The sequence below is a fragment of the Cupressus sempervirens genome, chromosome 3, assembly GCF_028749045.1.
Source record: "Cupressus sempervirens isolate cs-2001-9-10 chromosome 3, ASM2874904v1, whole genome shotgun sequence".
NCBI classification, from domain to species: domain Eukaryota; kingdom Viridiplantae; phylum Streptophyta; class Pinopsida; order Cupressales; family Cupressaceae; genus Cupressus; species Cupressus sempervirens.
This window is the reverse complement of record NC_143120.1, coordinates 515467414-515493242: the sequence shown is the minus strand read 5'-3', so window position 1 is coordinate 515493242 and position 25829 is coordinate 515467414. Positions and strand designations below refer to the sequence as shown.

Sequence of the window (25829 nt, the reverse complement as noted above, 5' to 3'; positions counted from 1 at the left end):
GACCAAGAGCACGTGATCAACAATGATTTTCAACAGCTGACTTGCGCAATTATCACTGAAGATGGAAAGCTTGTTGATGAGAGAGTTCTCATAACAGAGTTTGAGGAAGTTATTCACCTACAGCTTGAGGTGGAAGAATTGATTTTGGAGAGATTGATACTCTCACAAGCTACAGATTCTCACTTTGTGATCTCCAAAGCAAGATAAAGGAGTGTAGCAATGTTACAACAAAATACACAAATGTCATTTGTAAGTTATCAATTGTTGCACGAAGCGCATGAGAATCAAATGATACAATTCTACAAGAATCGTTGCACAAATTCGGCAAGAGTTCATGGATACATTGTGATGATCTTTCTAACTACTTTGAGCACTTCTTCTTTTTGAATTGTAGGAAATAGCTTTCACAAATAACATGTAGAAACAATGTACTTTGTAAATACAAGAAACATGTACCTATATACATGCTTCATGTAATCAAGTTGCAATTGCATTAGGCATGCAACTTAGAATAAGTCAAACTTAGTTAGGAATTTGTTAGTAGCATACGTTAAGGTGGTTAAGAGTTTCCCCTTTCCTCTCCACCTTTCTCTCTCTTCTTTTCCTATATAAAGGAGAGAGCTCATTGTAGATAATCATATTTTTCTTTATATAAGAAGGCTATGTTGAAGTGCTTCTAACTTGAAAACTTAATGTTTCTAGATACAAACCATTTTGAATTGAATAAAGAAACAAGTTTTCTCAAACTTTGTGTTGTGAGGTTTCAAGTTGGTCATTGTTTTCTTGAGTTGCGTTGGTCGTTTATCTTTGAGAAGCATTTGAGCATTCGGTTTTGTTTCTTGGAGACTTTGAACTTCTAGAAACGGAATTGTTCTATTTGAATAGTGGTTGCAAGTACTAGGGAGTAAAGACTTTGTGCTTTAATTTTTAGTATAATATTTCAACCTTGATAGTTGGCAAGAGACTTTGTGTCTTGTTCGCTATTCACTTTATTTTCAAAATGATTGATTGTAAGAGACTTTGGGTTCTTATTATCAATCTAGCAATTTTAGTTATAACTGTTGTCTTAAAAGTTTTTCTTATGTCAACTATTGAGCCACCAATATCACCATAGCAGTCGGTCCTTGTTGACACAAATGTCTGCACTTATGCCCAACGTGTTATCCCTAGGCGACCTCGTATAACATGGAAACAACCTTCAAGTGTGGGACTTGTGCTCTGAGGTTGAATCTTTGGAGAAAACTGACTTCCTTACAATCAAAATGCATCTAAACTAAAACTTTCAGGGAAAAGGGCAAAGGATTGCATGAAATTAAATGCTGAAAGGGAAAGGGTTCATGCATCGAATTGAAACATGGTTACTCTCTTTGCCTATAGCTGCACTAAACATCAATAAAACACCCAACTACAAAGATCTTGACTCCAACCTATCTTCCAAGGAGTCCCATGCAAGCTAAAACTAATGAGATGTTGCAAGGAAACATGTTCACAATACAACATTTAGTAGCATGTTAAACACGACATACGAACTTGAAAGAATAGAAATGAAATAATCCATTCAAGGCAAGAGCTTGCGCAATATATTAGACCAGCAAGATAAGATAAAAGCTAGGATTATTATTCATGAAAGGCAAAAAAGGAAATACAATTGCAAAGCATAAAGCTACTGCAAAATGCAAACACAAAACCCAATAATTATTTACAAACTTGCTTTTTACAGAGCTAGCACAACTCTAAATACATCTTGAAGTCCAAACTTCAACCACAGTAGAGTTCAATTGCAGAGGAGAGCATTAAAGAAATATCAAAAGAAAATGTGATCTTTGCATACAACTTGCTCTTGGAAGTGACAAGAAAGTCAAAATGAATGCATCCACCAAATGAAAGGGTAAATGATAAATCTAACTAAATAAAATCCCTGCAAGTAATAAACAAGCATGGAGTGCATTGGCGTCATAAATACAAAGCCCAAAAAGTTGTTTTGCACTAAAGAATCGGCCCTGGAAACGTGTTGTGGCCGCAAACAAATCAAATCATGTCGTAAAAAAATTGTCGGGATGGAATGACACAAAGTGTTAACCGTCCTGTACACACCTGTAAGGTTGACCTATTGACCGTCACCATTTCGCAATCACCTCCAGCTATTGTGAAAATGCAAAAGGAACTTAGGTTGTTGATCATAAGAAAGATGCACGGCATGAAACTTGGTAAAACATGGTAATATCATGGACCCACAACACTTGTCAATCTAACAAAAGGAGAACACATGGAAAAACCCTGACTGGTTTCACCATTTCACAAGAGGTGAAAAATGAACCCTACGAAATGCATATAACACAAAGGTTAGCCGTAGATTTTACGTGTTAACCCACTGTGACAAATTCCAACCTATTGAAGTTTCTTTGATTGGTTCTCTGTGATGGGCTAAATGGGAGTAAAAATAGCCAATAGTACCTTTTGGCAATTTGCAAGTAGTAGTTATTACCATAAAATGATTCTTAAAAAAAGAGAAGTTGACGTAGAGAACCGCCCATTTGTCAATTTCAGTAAGGTTTTTGTTGTAGCCACCTACAATAAGAAGGGAACCTCCCCTATAGCTGAGAAGAGAGATTTATCTCACTACACTATTGCCTAAAGTTACCATTTTGTAAGTTGTAGTCTTAGTGACTTACAAAAAATTTAGCTCATGTTTTGCTCATGATTTTTACTGAGGAAACAAAGTCTATGTTCTTAATACACATGCTAAGGTGGCAACAACAATAGACTAAAAAATGAAATGGATAAAATTTTGAAAGAGTATCAATGTGTTTAAATCACTAGTGGAAGTCCCAACACTTTCTCAAGACAAGTACTCTATTGATTTAATTCCATGAGCACCACTACTTAATGAACCAATATATAGATCAGTTTTGGAAAATGATGAAATCAAGAGACATTCAAGAGTTGGGCAGAAAGGGACAAATTTGGTTAGGTGCTTCACCATGTGACAGTTCAATCATTCTTGCTAAGAAGAAAGATGCGACATGGAGACTTTGTATTGATTACAGGGCATTGAACAAAATGACTATGAAAAATAGATATTCAATTCCTTGAATTGATGATCGCATTCAAGTCCAAGAAAGGTTCGTTTGAATGGTCAATTATGTCTTTTGGTCTTACAAATGCTCCTGCCACATTTATGGGTTGATTACTGATGTGTTTAGACCATTCATTGATTCTTTTGTGGTTGTTATTTGGATGACATACTCATTTTTAGCAAAACTAGGTCTAAGCTTTTGAGTGATGTTGCACAAGTGGTCTATTGCGACGTAATTGGTAAAATACTTACTTGTTATTAACAAAGACCAAGAGGTCAATATATATAAGAAGAATGAACAATGTTTCCTTAGGATACGATTGTAGAGAATAGAAACATTCTATTCTAGCTATTTGAAAACTAACAGTTATCTACAAACTAACTAAATATTAGAAAAATTCTAATATTTACAATAGATTACAAATAGATAAACATTAACTAATAATAGAAGATATAATGGTTAATCTATCCACAACACCAAGCTGTCCTCTGAATTTGGCAAACTTATCAGGACCAAGAGGCTTGGTGAGAATGTTTGCAATCTGATCCATCGTAGGAACATACTGCAAGTCTATTGTATCGTCTTCAACCAATCAGCATATGTGACAGTGAATATCCACATGCTTGATTCAATCATGGAAGACTGGATTTCGTGCTAATTTGATAATGCCTTCGTTATCAACAAACAAAGTAGTCGGTCCTATCGGTGACATTTGTATATCCCCAAGCATCTGATGAAGCCAAATGACTTCACAACCTCCCTTAACTGTCCCTCTGTATTCAACCTTTGTGGAGGAGAGAGAAACTGCCTATTGCTTCTTACTTGTCCATGTGACGACACCTGATTCGATCATGGAAGACTGGATTTCGTGCTAATTTGATAATGCCTTCATTATCAACAAACAAAGTAGTCAGTCCTATTGGTGACATTTGTATATCCCCAAGCATCCGATGAAGCCAAACAGCTTCACAACCTCCCTTAACTATCCCTCTGTATTCAACCTTTGTGGAGGAGAGAGAAACTGCCTATTGCTTCTTACATGTCCATGTGACGACACCAAATCCCAAATTGAACACATCCAAAAGTTGATTTTTTATCGTCAACAAAACCTACCCAATCTAAATCTATGAACCCACAGTCTAGGATTAAAACTCCAAGAGTAAAGAAGTCCATAACTTGTACTACCCTTCACATACCGAAGCACACACTTTGTTGTCATCCAATGATCAGCCTTAGGAGTTCTCACAAAGCATGAGATGTAGCTGACTGCGAGGCTGATATCAAGCCTACTAGCAAAGAGGTAGATGAGATTGCCTACTAGTTGCCTATATGGTATCATCAAAAGGAGGAGAATTAGACTTAGCGGATGACTTGGGACCTTTCTCTATGGGTTTAGATGCAAGTTTGCAATCCTACATACAGAATTTGTCTAACAGAGCCTTGGCATATTTGGACTGAGAGATGAATATAACAGAAGACTGTTGTCAAACCTCAACACCTAGGCAATAATGCATGTGCCGAAGGTCAGTCATATCAAAAGACTGGCGATTCGCTAAATCAAAGATGCCCAACTGCTAGTGATGATCAAATCATCCACATAAATAACCAAAAGGATGATGTCACTGTCAGTAATCTAGATGTACAAATTTGAGTCTAAAGAACTCATCTAGAAGCCTTGTTCACTAGGGTACTTATCAATTTTCATGTACCATGCCCTAGGGGCCTGATTCAAGCCATAGAGAGCTTTCACCAATCTAAGAACCTGATTTTTTTACCAGGGGGCAACATCATGTACACCTCCTCTTGTAGGTCACCATTCACGAAAGCACTCTTGACGTTTATCTAATGGACCTTCTAGCCAAACCTGAGCGTCCTCATCTTTGCAGTAGGAACAAAGATCTCATAATGAATGCCTTGATGCTGAGAAAAGCCCTTTGCAACTAAACGAGCTTTGAACTTATCCAAAGTACCATCAAATTTGTATTTGATTTTGTAAACCCATTTGCAACCAATGGGTTTCTTCCCTGGTCAGAGATCAAAAAGGACCTAGGTGTTATCTTCATCAGGCTCAATAATTCAGACGTCATGGTTTGTTCCCACTCTGGAATTCCTTTAGCCTTGGAATATGTTTGAGATTCAAACACACTATGAATGTTGGCTATAAAAGCAAAGTTAAGGTCTATCGGTTTGCTGTTTTTCCGAGCAGTTCTCCCATCATTGAGCTCATCATCACGAAGATCAGCAAGTGTCTTAGCCCACCACTTAGGCTGGAGAGGAGAATGACCAACATTAGTATCAGGAGATGCTTTGTGATCAAGTTCCTCATCCGAAGAATTTGGATCAAACTCAACTGAAGCATCTACAAATCAAGTTGATCCTATAGGAAAGGCTAAAGGTGTTTGTACATCACTAGTATAACTAGAGCTACAGGAGCTACTAAAGCCTCCCCATCAAAAGCCACTCTCGGAGAAATTAAGTAGATGCCCTCAAAAGTTAATATATGACATTTTGAATCTGGATATGCATCATGATAATAATTGTTGGTCTTTTCTTCCTAAATAGCCCGGTTCAGAGTGGCATGATAGTTGGAGGTCTTCAAGATGGGTTAGCGGAAAAGGCTATTCATTACAAAATTCAATCTTTGGAGCTATGGAAAAAGCAGGGTAAACCCATGTATACTAGAACCTGCTAGACTTTATCCACCATCAGTATTTGCATAGAAAAAATGACCCAGCACAAAGAGATAAAAGTGATATTGTGCAAATCTAGGAGGGATGTAGCTTTGATTAATTTATATCCGATTAAACTCTTGGTTTTGGGTGTAGTTTTATTCGCGTGAGCAGAGCCTTGCGATGGATTGAAGCAATCAATATAAAGGAACCCAAAATGGATATCATGGTTGCCGTCGAATCTGTAGCGGTTATATGTTTGGAGTTTAATATTCATCTTAATCAAATTCTTTCTTTGATATAATCGCATAGTTATAAATTGTGATTAGGTGTTGTGAAGAGTGGCGCCTTTTCATTTGCACCCTTTTTACCAATATAGATAATAGACATGTGACACAATTTAGAGACAATTGATACAATTCATATTCGTATACATTCATATCCAAGTGATATATGTACACTTGATATATTATATGTTTCTATTGGCCAAGGCTGAGTGATTGAACAAAGGTCATGGATTTGAATTTTTGGGGGAATTTTGTGCGGTCTGGATAAATTTGCAGTAGATGGATCATCTGTAAGGAGTGTCTTTATTGTAATTTTATTTCCAACATAATTATTTTAAATTTTGGAGTTAAATATATTATTTCAGTTGTGTCATTTATAAATATTTTATTAATTTCTATAAATATTTTAATATTCAGACAAGTGGATTGGGTCATTATTGCATTTTAAACTTGATAAACATAGATATTGTGAAATATTTAATTGTTTCTATATTTATGTCTAGTTTGTCTCCATATCACAGAAGTTATAATGCATTGTACATTAGTTTAAAATTGCGTTCGTATAATTGATCTGTTGCATCTAGATTATTAATCTGTTTATAGTTTAAGTACATTGAATTTTATAAAGTTGTACATTTCAACTTATAATATTGACTCTGTTTGCCCATTTAATTAAGCACTGGTATTCATATTACTCATGAATCATAATTCATATGCTAGCAATTATTTCATATCTTTCCTTTGAAGAATTAATATATTCATTTGTTGCAATCATCTATAATAGCTATTTTTATTTAAAACATTCCCACATTTATACAATCATTTACTTTTGTTATTAATTCATAATTTGCAAGTTTAAAGTTTCCTAAAATTCTTGCCATTTTGGAAGCTTTCATTGCATTCGTATTCAAATCGATTTGTTATAATTATCTTGGACTTAAGCGATTTGTTCAGGATAGGTACACCTGTCTTGGCCTTGTAGAACCAAAAGCGTAGGGAACTCGAATTCCATTGTTCAGTTCCATCAAGTTGGCTATAACTGATTGGATATCCCAGCATCGAGTTGGCAAAACTTGTAGGATTCCAATCTGTGGTTTTGGGAACTAACAAGAATGCACTAAAGCTTAAGAACATTTGTGCAAGAAAAATATTACTAATTATTTTCAAATAAATGATCTGAATTTAGAGATGGAATTGTGCAACATATGGCCAATGTTCATCAATAACATGGAATTCCAAAAACTGATATTTTAAAGAAATAAGGAACCAAAGCTTGTAAAGGTTTTGGATGAGCATAATAAGGCTAATGAAGAGCTTGAAAAGAGAATGACTACATTATTATTGCTTATTTGTTCTATACATTTTCTCAGTATGCAATCATTTTCTTTGTGAGCTCGTTATCAACCTTATGCTTATCCAAAACCTTTACAAGCTTTGGTTCCTTATTTCTCTAAAACTAAGTTGTAAGTTCAGATTTGGGTCCAAGATTCAAGTTCAAAATTCGTTCATATTTTTTTGGGGGTGGCTTCAGGTTCGTTTTGGGTCCATCCATATGAAAACATATGTTTTGCTTAAATATATGTGTGTGAGTATATACACAACAACAAATAAGTACATGAGCTACTATGGTAAAGCAACATAGAAAAATACACCATCATAACTATGTTTCATTTCAATAGGATATTAATCACCATTTACTTATACATACAACATGATACACTTCGCTTGGTCACGTGCACGCAACATATTTTCAGATCAAGAGGAGAGTTTGAGAATCAAAATAATCATCAAATGATAAGTGCAATTACGTACATTTTTTTTTTGTATTTTTTAAAAGATTTCTAACCAAGCTAGATCCAAAGTTAATCTTCAAACTTTAAGCCCTGGATTCAAAGATATCGCAGCTTTTTAAAGAAATTCCTCTATAATCTATGATATTGCTATCAAGATTTAACTGTGTGATTTTCGAGTCAAACTCATTGACCCATGTTTCATGAGTAGTGATTCAACGTGAATCCATCTCTCATGAGAATAAATGGAACACTTAGCATGCATTGGATCTAGGTGATGCTCACAGGGGTGAAGCACCGAGACTTCCCGGGAGGTCACCCATCCCAGTACTACTCCAGCCTGAGCGCGCTTAACTATGGAGTTTCCTCCATGGTTAAACCCGAAGCTTGCAACCCCATTTGCAAAACCTTCACCAAGTGTTGTGCCTTATGAACCATTCATTAGAAAGCCCCTTAAGCCCATCAATTGATAAGTAGGAGATAATTTCCACAGCAAGTCAATTTGTGATATTGCTATCAGGATTTAACTGTGTGATTTTCGAGTCAAACTCATTGACCCATGTTTCATGAGTAGTGATTCAACATGAATCCATCTCTCATGAGAATAAATGGAACACTTAGCACGCATTGGATCTAGGTGATGCTCACAGGGGTGAAGCACCGGGACTTCCCGGGAGGTCACCCATCCCAGTACTACTCCAGCTTGAGCGCGCTTAACTATGGAGTTTCCTCCATGGTTAAACCCAAAGCTTGCAACCCCATTTGCAAAACCTTCACCAAGTGTTGTGCCTTATGAACCATTCATTAGAAAGCCCCTTAAGCCCATCAATTGATAAGTAGGAGATGATTTCCACAGCAAGTCAATTTGTGATATTGCTATCAAGATTTAACTGTGTGATTTTCGAGTCAAACTCATTGACCCATGTTTCATGAGTAGTGATTCAACATGAATCCATCTCTCATGAGAATAAATGGAACACATAGCACGCATTGGATCTAGGTGATACTCACAAGAGTGAAGCATCGGGACTTCCCGAGAGGTCACCCATCCTAGTACTACAAGCGCGCTGGAGTAGTACTAATTTCTTGACCACTTGTGTTTGTGGTCTTCTGTTGTCATTTTGTTCTTTCCCTTTGTGGGCCCTCTCTAGGCTTCACTTCCTAGAATGTTCTATTGAAAACTGTTGTGCTGTTGAGACCCACTAAACTAGTTTTTGTCATCCAGGGACATTAATATAACTTATTTCTTTCTCAAAATAATTTAACTGTTACCTGTAGATCAACTATGACCAGCCATGTCAGACACCTGCTAATTATTAAATTTGTCTTCCATATCAAAGAGATATTTTTTGAGTTTGTCTCATGCATGCTTTTGCAACTGATGCTTCAAACAAAATATGAGCCTTTATCTCAAGGAAGCAAGAGTAATCTCTGTATAATCCTCTCGTATAACCATACCTTTTATGTAAGTTGCACAAAACACGGGAAATGGAGCATTTAGAAATGTGATCCTTGCAGACATTAGGTTTCATGCAGCATTAATAATACATCATTATTTACTTTTTCAACCCAAGTTGATATCGTATTTTGTTCTACTCAAGTAAAGTAATAAGGTGTTAGCATGTAATTTCAGACTGTATATGTTGTTAAAAGCACACTGAATTTTCGGTTAGTAGGATAAGAATTAGTACTTGTATCCAATAGGGGTGCTGTTTGACTAAAAGGAATCACTTCCTAAGAGTCTTGTTAATATGTTATGGTGGGCATTTCTCTTGTATTCTTTGTGGTCATTGTTCGATCTCGAGAATCTACTCTATAGCTACTATTATACGAATAGGGTGATTAATTACTAATTTTAATCTTATGCATCAACATATATATTTATTTTCTTGACTCATTGTGACCATGCACTTGCTGTATTATATTTTTTGCATTGCAGCTAATAAGACCTTGAGTAATAACAACGTCTTGATGTTCAAATCTAATGAGACGTCTGAAGAAATTAGAATTGTAAGTGGTGATTCAAGTGTTTTGGTTAGAGAATTTGAAGCACCCCGAAAAAATCAAGCAAGGGAAGATTTGTTGGTTGACAAGTTTTGATTCCTTTGGAACACTCTGGTGTAGGAATACAGCAAAGCTGAAGCCCAGGAAGCACAAGTTACTTTAGAAAACATTAAGTATCAGCCAGTGTGGAATGAGCAAATTCACTAGTTATTTGAAACATGTGTTGACCCTAGGTGTTACTGTTGTCAATCAAGATTTGCGCCTTTAGCGAGATGTAAAATCAAGCTATCCTGTGAAACAGCTGAAACTCTCTCGGGTGGTGGGTTGTCCTAAAACGAGAGAAGAATCTCCGGAAGCTAGGGCGGTTCCTAAGTTGTGATCACCTAATCCTAAATTGTACTCGAGATAAGGGTAAGAAATGAATGAATGAATGATTAAAACTAATCTAAGTGAGGTGATACACCAATGGTTATTAATGTAATTTTTTATTACTTCAGCACGAACTACGAAAAAATAATTGATTCACAATATCAGACAATCACGTAATCACAAAAGTGTTTCTATGTAAGGATTGGGATCTCCTGCTTTAAAAGGGATACCTAAGTTTCACCAATTTTCTGCAAGAAAACCATAATCACAAACATAGACCTACAATCACATGTATCACGATTTCAAGTCTGCAACTAGGAATGTAACTATAATGAAGGCGAACACAACATTAAAGCAAATAATTCACAAAATTGCACAAGAATCTATGATAAGGAACCGCTGTATCTATATAATCAATATTGAAAAACCTATGTCACAAATGCCCTTACAATCAACTCAAAATCTGCAATCTGCAAAAAATCTGAATCCGAAAGAAGGTCCACCATAATGAGGTCAAAGTACAATATATAGAAGAATAGCCCTAACTCGGATTCCAAAATCATGCCTAGGAAAAGTCACCAAAAATGATGAAATCTATGATGGAGCCTCTGAAAACTGAACTGAACCACCTGCCCAACTGATGGATAACTCAAAACCGCCTCCAGCTCTTCATTAACATGCACAAAAAGCTCAAACTCAGATGTACTAAGAAAACCATAAAAATAGCATGTGAAACTGCTTTAAATTATGCAATATATGCATAAAATAAGCCTTCAATCTGAACTTGATGCATAACTGATCTTAACTGCCCCATAAGATGCTAAAAATATCAAACAGTCTTATCTCCAAGTGTTAACTGAACGTCTTTTTTCCCCTTCCAAATATAGCTCTCCTTGCATTTAGGCATATAAAAATATTAACTCCACTTAATTTCCTTTTATGTAATTAATAAAAATTAAAGGCTTTATAATGATAGCCATTTAATTTATTAATTTTACAATTATAAAACTTCTTGTAAATATTTATTTAATATTAATGTGTTATAAATGAAATATTATGAAACACATTAATATTATTAAATATTCACAAAGGAAATTATTTATTTATTTATTAATCCTTTTATTCATATTAATATTATTATGTTTAAAATTAACGTTTTATTTGTTAATTTAAAACATATTAGTGTTAATATGAATAGAAGAATAAATAATAAATATATATTATTTTTTTTTGTTTCATATGTTATAAAGCGATATAAATATCACTTATTTTTATCATACATATGAATACAATGAAATAACGCCTTTGTAAAATCCCACACCACGGACCCGAAATATTTATCAAAAATAGCAAATGAGAAATATGAAATACGTCCAAAGACCAAAAGAGGGTAATTACTTTGTTTTGTCTTCATTTTTTGATCTCATGTATGGAGGAGGAAAAGGGTTTAAAACCCTAGCCGTAGGCATGGATATTTTGCAGATTTATGGGTGCCATTTTATGCTTGCTGGAGCTAAATGTTGAACGGCTGCAGAGATCTTCTCCTTTACGTGAGCTTGGATGGCATTTTGTCTTGAGTTATATGGGTTTTATTGATGACTGATCTGCACATTTATGCACCATATTTCTTGCTGGACGCCAGTATATTGAGCTGCGACACCATTTTTTCTTTGGGCAGTGTTTTTAGCTTTGAATGTGCCATTTTCTTCTTCTCATTATTTACATATGAAGGCAATTTTGGACGCCATCCTTTAAGATCTGGACGTATTTGTACTTGCTATGTGCTGGTGGACGCCATCCTTTACTGGTATGAGCTTTTACTGAGTCCTCTTCAAATGCCGGGTTTGCATATTTTATACTGATTTTCCGCCAAATAAGGGTTTCCTTTAATTGCTGGTTGCATGAAGAAAATGACATGATCTCCTGTTGATAAACTTGCAAAAATAAAAGGAAGCTTCTTCTCTGATTTTCTGTAGGTATATAACAAACTTCTTAAAAATTTGTTTTAATGCATTTGCAAACATATGAATATGAAATAACACCATGAATATATGGGTTTGGTAATTGCACTCATACTGCTGTTGTATTTCCTTTCTCATGCTATGAATAACTATAAACGCTGGTTAAGCTGGAAATAACTAGATGCCTGTCCTCCATTAGGTAACACATTACATGCTCATTTTTACGTACTTCATTCCATGGCCTCTTATAAGTTATTTTATGCAGCCATGATACTTTGCTTTCATTTGTTAAATACACCACCCCCCTTTATCTCCACGTGTCATTTGATTTTCAAATAAACATGTTACCTCTGTACGTTATTTCTGACAGTTCGGTATCAGAGTCTGTGGAATCTGATATATTCACACAATATGAAGAGCTAATATTACTGTTTTCTCATTGAAACTTCTTTGGACTAGACTTTAGAATTTCTGAAATATTTTTATTCTTTTGAAGATTCAATAACTTGGACAGCCGCTCCTTTATTTTCTGCCTCTTCGCAGTAGCAGTTAATATTTCCTCTTTGACATTCCCATAATTGATATGATCACCTAAGTCATTCACTTTCTTCTTGGGTTTGGATGCTCCTTTTAAATCTGCTGTTAGGATTTTAATTCTGTTCTAGCTGTGGGATTTTGATACAGCTGTTATGTTTTTTTTTTTTTTGTCATGGCTGTTCGGACTTTGATAACAATAATGTCATCTTACACAGGAACTCATTCATTGCCTGTATTCACTGTTACTGTCTGATGCTTATGCTGATTATGATTCTTAGTATTTCCATTCAGTATTTATGAATGTAAACTCCTTGCCATTATGTACTCTATATTTTCTACTTAGAGAAATTCCATAATCAGTCATATTCTTTAACTGGACTCTATTAGTTTTATGTAGATCAGAGTATCTTACACAATTTGTTTTAGAATGAGCTTCTGTCATTTCATTCCGTTGGCTGCTTGATATACTCGGCAATTATTTCCTTGTGTCCATTTATGATATTCAACTAGTTGAGAAGTTACTTCATTATAATCTTGTGATAAATAGCATGACTACTGACTCATTGCTAATATGATATTGAGATAGTTTATAATTGTAAACAATACCTTTTGTTTCAGTTTAAAACCTATCACATCTTGCTTCCCTTCTTCACGTATGTATGCTGAAACCTTTCAAAAACTTATGATCACTAAAAAAAATATACCTTTATCCACCTTTCATATACATATTTGATACTTATAATCCTTTAACCTTTTCTGACTGACCTGCCCTGATATAGCTGATTATATCATTACTTTTTCGATCTTGTTGTTGTACCTGTATCTGAGAGTGGCTGTCCTTTCATATGTTGTTGTGCTTGAATATGTCATTTGCATTAAATGCTATCTTCCTTCACATTCAAAACCTGATTTCTTAACTGTCACAGCTGTTTTCTGTTGTCAAAAAATAAATCTCCCAGTCTGCTCAACACTTATGAGTTAATGATTTTCTGATGTTGATAATCCTGTTTCTCTTATTTATTTGGCACTGATAAGTAATTCTGATCATCCCTGTGACTGATTGCATATGTACCTTCTTGATATACGCTGAAATATGCTTGTAAAAAATAACTGAGATTCCTTTAACTTCAGATTTTGAAACTATACACATCCTCCATGATTTAACCGGAAGGTCCCATACCTGTATTTATGCATGCCCCCTCGACGGTCTCCTCTCGTCCTTTGCCGCTGCATGATTCAACCAAAAGGTTCCACGCTTGTAATATATGCATGTTCCTTCAATGATCTCCTCAAAGTCTTTTGTCTTCGCCCCTCCTTGATTTGACCAGAAAGTTTCGTGCTTGTAACTTATGCACGTCCTTTCTATGATCTCCTCAATGTCTTCAATCAGCTACAGTGGTTTAACCGCAAGGTCCCATACTTGTAATTTATGTATGCCCCCTTAACAGCCTCCCCAATATCTTTTGTCTTTGCCCGAACAATCTCAGCCAAAAGGCTTCATGCATGTAACTTACGCATGATCCTTCTATAGCCTCAAGTCTTCATACCTGTATCTGCACATGGAACAAACTCATTAGTAAAAACAGGTTTTATCTCTCTCGAATTGTTCTTGCTTTCTTGCCTTTTAGCATAGTTGTCTGGATAACCATGTTGTATAAACAGCAGAGTATAGATGATAGGAAAGTTTTCCATTGCTCAGTTCGTATGAACTGATCCATTTCTTTACTCATTTTTTGCAGGTTTTACTCTCAGATGGAGATGCGGAATCAGCCCTCCAGCGTTCAACGCAACAACTTTCCATTCAGGCAATGGATGCCTTTCCTTTCTATCTCTTTTTCAGTACTTTTCTGTTTGTACAATGTGTTTAATTCAGATAGTTATGTTAGGGGCTGAGAGCACTAGTAATATATGAATGCATTGTATTCAAGTACTGAGTAAATATGAACACTTCGTAAAAATATTTTTTTGAATACTTGAGTAAAAAGTTTTTTTTTTTTTTTTTTTTTTTTTTTTTGGTACTTGTATCCTGAAAAAGTGATCAATTTTCTTTCTTATGCTTCCTGTACTTTGTTTGCTGCATTCTTTTCGTTCTGCACTATATACTCTCAGTAGCTAAACACATTTAGCCAGTAGTTAAAACATAATCAGTTTGGCGTAAAACATAACAATTTAAAAGGTATGTTAAATTGGTAACAGTTACATCCCAAATTTTGACCTAATTTACATTTATTTATAACCGTTGAATTGAATGGATTTTCTTTCATAATCATTTGAAAAGGGTAGTTAAATATATCCGTTGTATTCATTATGTTAATTGTTTAATGATGATGGTCGTTATCCATTGTTTGTCATGTGATGATTAGCAATTGCTTGATTTTGGAATTATGGTTAATAATTAGATTCCTTCTCTACATTAAATGTTATTATGGATTTATCATGGAACTTGTTATTATCGTGGAAAATGTTGAACAGGTTATTACAGGAGAAGATGAAGGGGAGAAGCATTGCTAAACAAGATCAACGGAATGGGATACTAGTTTAATCCAATTATCGGGTTGATAGATTTGACCTTTAATTGTTTTGATAAGGACCTAATGACTTGAACATCAGGATACAATCGATGGACCCACATGAGCTATTAAATAAACATTTAAAACATTAATTATTTTAATTAAAAATAATGCGTACCTCAAATGGTTTTTGATTGACTTTTCCACCACATCATTATAACGTATATTTATGTATGTGCACATAGATATAAAAATAAAGGTGACACCATAATATTATTTTTATAAAAGATTTTATCTAGTACATACATTTAAATACATATACAAGAAGATAAAATAATCTTCCAAATAGAGCATGTATTTAAATATACTTAATAATAGATACGACCTGGGATAAAATAAATAATATGATGCCACCTCATAAATACATCTACGTGCAAATAGATAAATATATTGTAAATTATCCTTGATTTATAACCTTCAAATCTTTTTCTATATTTATTCAATTTCTTACTAGAACATTTGGCATATTGGCATTCAAGAAGCCAAGTCTTTTCTTTTTAAGTTACGGCTTCTTGGAAGCCAAAAGGTTTTCCGAATACTTCTTTAAATTATGAAACCGTGAGAGACCATTGAGTCTCATTGCTTGTGATATCTCTCTACATTATCCCTCACAATTCTTTCCCTATGCATTTTTCCTTACCATTATTTGACCATTTCATTGAATACTTTTGCTGAAAGACGTGATTGATAATCACACCGAGATTTGCATTTGAACTTATTTCCGTGAAGGAACTGATTAATAGCGTCCAGCCAAGGCTTCGATACTTCTGAACATACCAGGTTATGTGGTTGACTTACCATATCCAATCAATTTATAATATGTTTTTATCAAATACCATTGCATTGTATTTATAGTAGTAAACTACAGATTCTTGAAATGTCGTGCAACATCCTTGTTTGATATCATCGGATAGTTCCTCTTTAAGTCAAAACTTCTCATGATAAGTCAAGATCAATTGTTTATGATATGATTTCACATCTTTATTTTACTGCCGAATGTCAAAATCAAATGGTATTTATTTTGCAAGTCTTAAGATTATATTTCTCAGGTCACAAAAATGTGATATGTTGAAAACATGTAATATTCTTATATCAAGTTGAGGATCAACAGACAGAGCTGATTGCTCTGAGATTCAAACACATGGGACTCACCCGGCTGTATAGCCAAGGAAGAGGTGAAGAGGTGAGATAGAAATCTGCAATAACATGGAAATAAAAATCAAACATTAGATAACAATTCTAAATTATTTTAAAGGGAAAATCATTTAATAGCTCATGCATGTTCATACTTATTGTTCCCCTGTTGTCAAGTCGAGCAATGGTGATCGAGTCATTGAACCCATCCGAAAACCTTGGCCAAGGTAGTTAAAGGCATTTTTGTTATCTATGATCACTTGATGTCAGTAGTGCCAGTTATTCAGACATGTCTGTCCATAACTGTGTGGACATTCTAAACACCAAAATGCTCAGGCCGCTGAACTAAAAGCATCCCAACCCTGATCCCAGGGTAGGGAGGGTTTTTCTATTCAATAGATTGTGTGGGGATGAAAATGGTCCGAGTTTGGGAGGTTAAGCCTAAGTCAATGCTTCTCCTCTTACCGAAAGCCGAGGCTTGCACAACCAATTAAAGACTCACCAGTTACTTCTTGTATGTTCTTCTTTCTATTTCATATTATGCATTTACTTTACTTGTATGCAAGGAAAGATAGTAAATCATTATTTCAGTTATTTCTGTTGATTGTTATTACAGTTATTTCAGTCGATCATTGTTATAGTTATATCAGTTGATCGTTATTATAGTTATTTCAATTAATCATTATTAAGGTTATTTCAGTTGATCATTGTTATAGTTATTTTAGTTGATTGTTATTACAGTTTTTTCAATTAATCATTATTACAGTTATTTTAGTTGAACATTATTACAGTTATTTCAGTTCGGTTTTGTTATCTCAAATAATCGTTAGTAGTTAAAATCAGTTAATGTCTCATGAAAAGGAATTCAAGATATTTTGTTTCGATAATTAGTTGGGGAAGACTCTTTCTAGATCACCTTTATTTTGTTATGAAAATCGTTTTGTTACATTAGGAATGCCATTCTTAATGCAAAACTTTGACCACAAGCAAGAGCATGATTTTAGGACATCATATAATAGTGATACCAATACTTAATAATAGAGCGAAGTGTAATCTTGAAGAGGATAGACATGGAAAGATCAAGATCAGTATCATCATCAAAAAGGTTTATCACCAATAACACATTGCTTGAGGGAGTTAAGGGACAACTATTAGAAATTGGTTTATCCCTCTTTCTTGAATAAGACCAAGGCCTACAAGTAGCATTTCCTATATACAGGTTCCCTTAAACAAAATCTTAAGTGTGCAAAACAGTATATCTTTGAGATTTGATGAATAGGTTTTATTTTATTTTTATATGGATTTATTAGACTTAAGGGGCAAGGGGCAGTTTAGGAATACCGAGGACAGCTATCAGCATATAAAAAAGTGGGACTTCCCTACAACCATTCCCAAGTTTTATGTTTTCTTTGGAGAATCGAAGAAGGGTTTCATCCCCATTCTCAAGTCCCCAAAACATCTCCAATTAGAGGGTCATATCCAGAGTCCAAACAATGCTAGGAGTAATATATATATTTCATCCAAAAAAGGATCAAGCATAATTTATATACGAGCAATTAAAGAAAATTTACTCATTCCATGAACATATGCACAAAGATGAATAAAACACAAATTGAGGAATTTCAATCATTTGCACATATAGTAACTCATAAAAACTATCATGATACTATTCTTAATACCATAAGAGAAATCATTAAAGCCAAACCAACAAATACAACCCACATTGCATTAACAATGGTGTAATGTTGTTTGGTTTAATTACTCTTTGATGAAAACTCCCAATGAAGAGCAATATAAAAATTATTGAATATTAATTGCAATTTTCATTGTGTATTGACATTGGACAAATCACTAAATTATTATCTTTTTTACAATTTACAAGCTCATTCAAATATTTTGTTTATTGGCAACTAGGAGTATCATAGTTTCTATAATTTAAATATATAAAATTATAAACTACATGTATATACAAACCTATTCCTTAAACTCATCCTTGAAAGCCTTTGAGACAACAAAATTTGTCATGATGTTTGTCGTTTTTCATAATTCTATCACTAATAACCATCCAAAAGTCTTCCAACCCCTCGAGAAAACCTCAACTTCCATGCTTTTGCATTTAAACATTTTCAAAATTTTATGACTTTTTTCCCTCATTTTCGTTGGCTTGGCCCAATTCACCCATGAAGATATGCTAAGTCCAATGATTCAAAGACTCGACAAGTACTTGAGCCATGAGTTCCTAGGCCTTATTTTGACCTAAGTTACCAATTTGGATGTGGATGTGGGTATGAGAACCCAATATACATGGATACATAGAAAAAAGAAATTGACGGTTTTTAGTGCATTTGGGAGTGCGTATATATATATATATATATATATATATATATATATATATATATATATATATATATATATATATATATATATATATATATATATATATAAAAATTTATATATACACAATATAATGCAAGAAATATACAGAATTAAATCATTTGATAGTATTGTATTAAATCTTGAAAAATACAAAATTAAATCATGTATTAATTTTAAATAATCTGATATTTCATGATTCAAATTTACCAAAAATGTTTAGAAAAGTTATAGTGGACATTAACATCAGAAAAAATATATCAGGATATAAATATCCCAAACTACATTGGGGGTTTTCTTCCCTGTTCTTTTCCATCCGGTGCTTGCACTTTGAACAGGGATAATTTGTAAAATATTTTGAATATAATATATAGGGCTCTTTGCCTTTTACCGATCAAAAAAAAAATATTAGAAAATTTGTTTATTAAATTTATTTTTTAAAGGAATTAATACACCTGCCTATAGAATTGTGTTTTGAGATAACTTGTCAAGAAGAAATTGTATTTATCACGTTCTATATATTTGCTTTATCAATTAAAACTGGGGAGTACATTAATAGGTGTAAAGTTATATTGAAATAGTTGGAAAGAGATTACAATTGAAAGCAAATCATTGATAAATCAGGACTTCCTATTGGCTCCAGCCATTCACGCACCCAGACATTTGGATCACATTTGTTTCAGCATAACCAACAATCTCAAGCATAGGGGGCTTAGCAAATATTCATGTTTCTAGTGGTCGGTGTATGAGCACTGTTACAAGTAAGTTCCTCTACCTATGGATTTCCAAAATTTTGAAATGGCATACTATTAAGCTCTGAAATGGCATGTTGTGCTTATACACATTGAGTTTTTATCTAGCTGTGGCTCTTCCCTATCTTCATTTTGCCTCCGTTGTGAATTCTTGCTTTGTCATTGAAAAGAGAGGATACCACTCAATATCGGGTGTACTTGGAAGTGCTTATGGAGTGTTAAACCTCCCTGTGGATGCACTTGGATGCCCATCCCTGTGCATCCAAGTGCATCCACAGGGAGATTTAACATTCCCTATGCACTTCCAAGTGGATATGCATCCACCTCTACCCCTTGACCAAGCGCATCCGGTAACTTCGATTTTGACCTACACATCTCAAGACTTGCCAAGTCTAGGCAAGTACTACTGAGTCTTCTAATATTTATACTAATCACTCTGGTATTATAACCCATTCCTTCATTATCTTTTCACCAACTCCCATCCCTCAATTTTGGCTCTTTTAGCTTCTAATTGTTTTTAACTTTTCTTGTGACAAATCCAAACCCTTTTAAAGGACCCCAAACTCATTTTCAAAATATACAAGACATTTAGTCGCTCCCGACTACCATAACAGCTCTAGAAATTTTCATACCTCCAAATCAGTTTTGAAATTCTCACTTCTGTCATCTTGCAAAGTTAGGGTCATTCTACTACTTATTCAAACATTCTAGATTCTTCTATTGCTTATGGTTTTATGGAAGTTAGTAATCTAATGGTCAAATAGTCCTAATTGTTTGCTTCAAGCCTACTAACAATTGACAAAAATGTCCGAAGTTCCTACATATTGTGTCAAAATCTTCCTTTGTTTGAAAGCTATCTCCATCTGTATAAAGGGTTAATTATAGCCATTTGTTCAGCTTTGTCGTCCACACAAAACATTCTTACATTTCATGTTGCACATTTGTTGTTTTCATACATTTCTTTTAATGTTCCTTTGTGCACCTGCTGTTATATGTGTGTTTTACAAACATTATTAGAATATTATAATGTTATCATTAATGGTCCTCTTAGTTAGTCTTTAGTTTACTAGGTAGTTTCTATTTACATCTTTAATTCATGATTGTTTCTTTTAGAAACATCGTCTTTGTAAATCTATATAAGAAGCTTTCGCCTCCTTTGTTTAATACAACTACAACAACATTGATTCACCAGAACATGGTATCAGAGCGGGTCGATGAGATTTATTTAAAAAAATTCAAGCTTCCTCTAATCTGGAATTTTTCCCAGAAATTTGTTTATTGAATTTTTAAAATAAGAATCGTTGGAGTCATTTTATTAAATTTTGTGGTTCTTCAAAGATTTTTGCTGAAAATTGCGAGCCTGGTCGAGGCTTTTAATCTCATGATTTCTTAGTTTGAGCAAAAGTTTGACTTTTGAAGCTTGCATGTGTTTTTTGTGAGTTGCATGTTCTTGCATGTGGTCTTTTACCATATGAAGTCTCGTCGTTTGCGGCATGGAGGTTTCTTTGATGGGTTTCATTATTTTTTCCCTTAAAAATTTTCAAATTAGATTTCATAATTTTTTCCCTTAAAAAAAATTTATAGGTTTTCATAATTTTTTCCCTCGAAATTTCTAATGGGTTTTCATAATTTTTCCCTTAAATAATTATCTAATGGGATTTCATAATGTTTTCCCTTAAAAAATTATCCGATGGGTTTTCATGATTTTTACCTTCAAAAAAAAATTGGATTCTATAGTTCTCAAAGTTGTGTGGGATTCCTTTGTTGGTTTATTACTTTTCCTCGAAAGATATTTGATGGGTTTATAATTTTTTCCTAAAAAACTAAATGTTGGGTTTACCGTTCTTCTTCAAAAATGAAGCTTTGTATTCTTTGATCTGTGTTTCCAATTCAACTATCTAGTTTTGATTGATTTTTCATCTCATAAATCATGTCTAGTCTTTTCGATTCCTCCTTAAGAAATCGTGATTTTTTGTAGCCTATTTTGGGGCATTGTGCTAATCTCCAAAGTTTGGAGGGTTTGTCGATTTTCCCTCAAAATTGTGCTAGTTGTTCTTAGTGTTTGTCTTTGTCTCCAATTGAGAGAAGCTTCGTTACCCAACATCAAATTGGATGTTTTGTGATGATTTTTGGTTAGATGTTTCGTTGATTCTAGGAGGGTTAGTGACAAACTCAACTTAGTGGCAAAGTCAACAGCAGGCTCTTGTCTCTTTCAGCAAAGCTTTCTGAAGAAGAGGGCACCTTTCTTTGTTCTTTTACGGACGAATTTTGCTTCTTGGTCATTTACATTTTGCAAATCCAAGGAGGGTTTCAGCGGCAGCAAAATGTTTTGAAGAATTTGTGACCAAAAGACAGCAGGTAGACAATGACCATTAAGGGAAGGTTTTCGAAAATTATGATGTTTCTTTATTGGACATCTTAATCAGTCTTCAGTTTATTGGGTAGATTCTATTTCCATCTTTAGTTCACGATTGTTTCTACTAGAGACATCCTCTTTGTAAATCTATATGAGGATCTTTCATCTCCTTTGTTTAATACAACTACATCATGTGGCTAATAGAAATACCTCTTATCTTAGCCATACAATTGCTCTTTAGACCCTACCCTATCTTTCCTGATCCCTCAGTCACTGAAAGATTATAATGTGAGAGAAAAGAAAGCAAAGTCAAATGACAAACCCAAAAAGGGAAAGAGAAATGCTATATGTTCTACACTTCAATTAGATCAAACAATTAAAGTGGTGAATATATAAAGCAATAGACATGACTACCGTCAACTAACCCTTAATCACATAGTCCCTGTTTAGTAACTTTTACAAAGGACAATAATATATTTCAAGATTGTGTATTTATTTTCTTTGTTAATGTGTTTTTATAATATAAGTACACGTGCCTTACATTCAACCACTCTATTGTTACATATAACTACTCTAATGGAAGGATAAGCAAGTGAAAGAGGCTCAAGCTTCAACCTAGCAAAGTCAGGGTAAACAATGCATTTTCATGACCTTTATTTAAAATTACTGAGCAAACAGATTTCAGGACGAGTTCAGAACAATGGAGTCCTCCATTACAGCATATTTGGGATTACGACTTAAATTTAGCTCTAGAACATAAGTGATTTTGATATAATTATGACACGAATATGTGGTATGTCATATTTCTAGGCCCACTCAATCAACCTCCTAAAGGATTGTCACAATTGACCAGAAAACAATATGATTCTGTACTTGGTTTTAAAAAAATTAACTACAAAACTTCAAGATTTTAGATTGGGAATATATAATGCTTACTTGAAAACCAAATTTTCGATTCCCATGACTTTTACGATGAATGGCTGTAAGAATCCCAGTATTAGGTTGCGAGTGCAACGCACTCAGGACCTCTGCAGTTGAATTAACTATTGGATTATTAAAATCCAGAAAGATTTTCAGACTTCCTACTTTGTTTGTAGCTTGAACAGTCCGCAATTCATTATTAATATTCATTTGTAACTCTGGGATTGCTGTCCATAAGTTGACATGAACTGGTCTCCTATCTGATACAGAAATAAAGAAAGACAATATATTAATGTCCACAAATGGCCAAGAATAGGTCAGAGGGACTGGAATGTAAAACACTTAAACAAGCAATGATAAAGTGAGAAAGCCTAATTTTTCTGCCAAAATGTGTGTCAATCACAATAATAATAAATTTGTGTTCAAAAAATGTATATATTGCAAACAAGGCAAGTACTTATCTTTATTCTGGCTGTTAAATTCCAAACTAATATACCAAGTTACCAACCATCTCAATGAAAGGAAATCTTTTCCTGAATTTCCCACTCACCAAAATGAATAACAAAACTGGAATTATCTTTCCTTGTAAACAGATTCCCTGCTTGGTCAGTACATATATTTCTGGCCATGTTCAAAACAACTCTACCAAACAGCGGCTGAACAGAGAAAGCAACAAGAACGTTGTATTTCAATCCAGCTTCGAACTTTCTTAAAGAAGATGGTATTACTTCTGCAGGGCCATTCACTGTAAGCTGATATAAACAAGAAAAAACCAATTACACTAATGTCTGAAACTGAATATTATTAAATGAAGACATGAAATTGTTGAACATTTCTTTCCATTACATTGGTGGTAAACTATATGACTCACCCAGATATTATAATGAAGCATAAAAAGGTTGTCCAGAGATTAAATAAGACCAACAAACTGAAATCATTTATTACCATAATGTTTAATGTTAGCCAAAATAAAAAAGAAAACAGACTGAATGGTAGCATAGTCTGAAATTTGGGATCAGCAATTACTCAGCTGACCAAAAAGTTATAAAAACTTGGGACTCGAAAAAGACTCAGGAAACTCAGCAATAACTTGGTCGATTTCTTGAACATCAATAATTGTGTTAATTGTTAAAATATTCTTTTAATAACATGCATATTACTAATTTGTAATGAATCTAACTGTGCATGAAATGTTTTGAATAACTATGAACCTATTAAGTATGATAATATATAAGTGATCAGTAATCAATAATCAATGTTATGTGTGGATTTACATTTTTTTAATCTATGAGATTATTGATAAATAATCAATGAAAAACTACTTAGTACTTATCACATATGAGTTCTCGACATGAGTTTTATAATTCATCATAGCTTCTTACTTAATATTATTTTGTAAATATGTATTTTCTACTCTTCAGAAAATTTGCCAAATTTCACCATGTCACTAAATCTGTGTTAGCTCTGGGTCTGTGGAGCTTTGCTAAGTTATGAGTTTTTGAATTATGCTTCCTGTGGTGTCCCTATGGGGATAGGTAACATGTAAACTCCAGTATTTTATGTATTTTGGCCCCCATTTTAATGTTTTCTAATACAAAAATTAAAGCCAGTGACAATTTAAATGATTTAATCATTTTACTATTAATTTTATTTAATAACTTAAAAAACATTAGAAACACTTTTAATTTCTTTATTTTTATTCTAGAATCCAACCCAACCAGCAATAATTAGAAATATTTATAATTTTATTTAGATAATAACATGGAATCTAACATGGAGATTGATGATTTTTTGGAGAGCGTGATAGTTGAAGACCTCGAGATGGATGATCACAACCTTGTGGAGTAGGTAATAGTATCATCATCATAATAGATACTACATAGATTTCTGTTTTTTGTTTATAGTATTAAGTTATTTTCATTTTTGTTTGCATATCAGCGATTTAACATCAAACTATACTTTTCTTGAATTGAAGTTTCAATATGTAATGGTAATCTCAGCAATTATTAATCTGATTTATGATGATCATATGTGATATTGAGAAATCAGACATGACTAGGAGATACAGCAATGTTATGAGTTTTGAACTATTTGACTCTATATTAATGTGACATCACTATTAGTATTTACTTTAGTCTTTTAGTTTTTATGAGGCTTGTCTCCCCCCCTAGGAGAGCTGTCTCGGAGATTTTTTGTGTCTTTGGAGACCTCAAAAAAAGGATAAGTCTCCTAGAGTCTCCAAGTCTCATAATCTCAAAAGTGAAGTCTCCCCAGAGTCTCCTGATAAAAAAACATGTAAGATATAATATCAAAGTAATTTAATTATTTTGGCCCCCATTTTAATGTTTTCTAATGCAAAAATTAAAGTCAATGACAAATTAATTGATTTAATCATTTAAATATTGATTTTTATTTAATAACTTAAAAAACATCAGAAACACTTTTAATTTATTTATTTTTATTCTAGAATCCAACCCAACCAGCAATAATTAGAAATATTTATTATTTTATTTAGATAATAACATGGAGATTGGTGATTGTTTGGAGAGCGTGATAGTTGAAGACCTTGAGATGGATGATCACAACCAAGTGGAGTACGTGATAGTATCAGTATCATACTAGATACTAGATAGATCTCTGATTTTTGGTTATAGTATTAAGTTATTTTCATTTTTGCTTGCATATCAGCGATTTAGCATCAAACTATATTTTTTTTAAATTTAAAATTTGCATATGTAATGATAATCTCAGCAATTATTAATCTGATTTTATGATGATCACATACGATATTAAGAAATCAGATGACTATGAGATACAGTAATGTCATTTATGTGAGTTTTGAACTATTTGACTCTATTTTAATCTGACATTACTACTAGTATTTATTTTTGTCTTTTAGTTTTAATGAGGCTTGTCTCCTTCCCTCAAAGATGTGTCTCGAAGACTTTTGCGTCTCTGGAGACCTCAAAAAAGGTTGGAGACTGCATAATGAAGTCTCCTAGAGTCTCCAAGTCTCAGAATCTAAAAAA

At 33.6% G+C, this 25829-nt stretch overlaps 1 protein-coding gene across 2 annotated transcripts in view; it reads right to left on the bottom strand.

Annotated features, from left to right (window-relative positions):
* Window positions 1-25829, bottom strand: part of LOC149567436 (uncharacterized) — a 132240-nt gene that overhangs the window by 67210 nt on the left and 39201 nt on the right. For both annotated transcript variants that reach the window (XM_089820625.1, XM_089820626.1), the window contains exons 4-5: window positions 23351-23552; window positions 22816-23060 (exon numbers count right to left, since the gene is read on the bottom strand). In XM_089820625.1, coding sequence (XP_089676751.1) covers window positions 22816-23060; window positions 23351-23552 — 447 coding nt within the window. The remainder of the gene's footprint in view (window positions 1-22815; window positions 23061-23350; window positions 23553-25829) is intronic.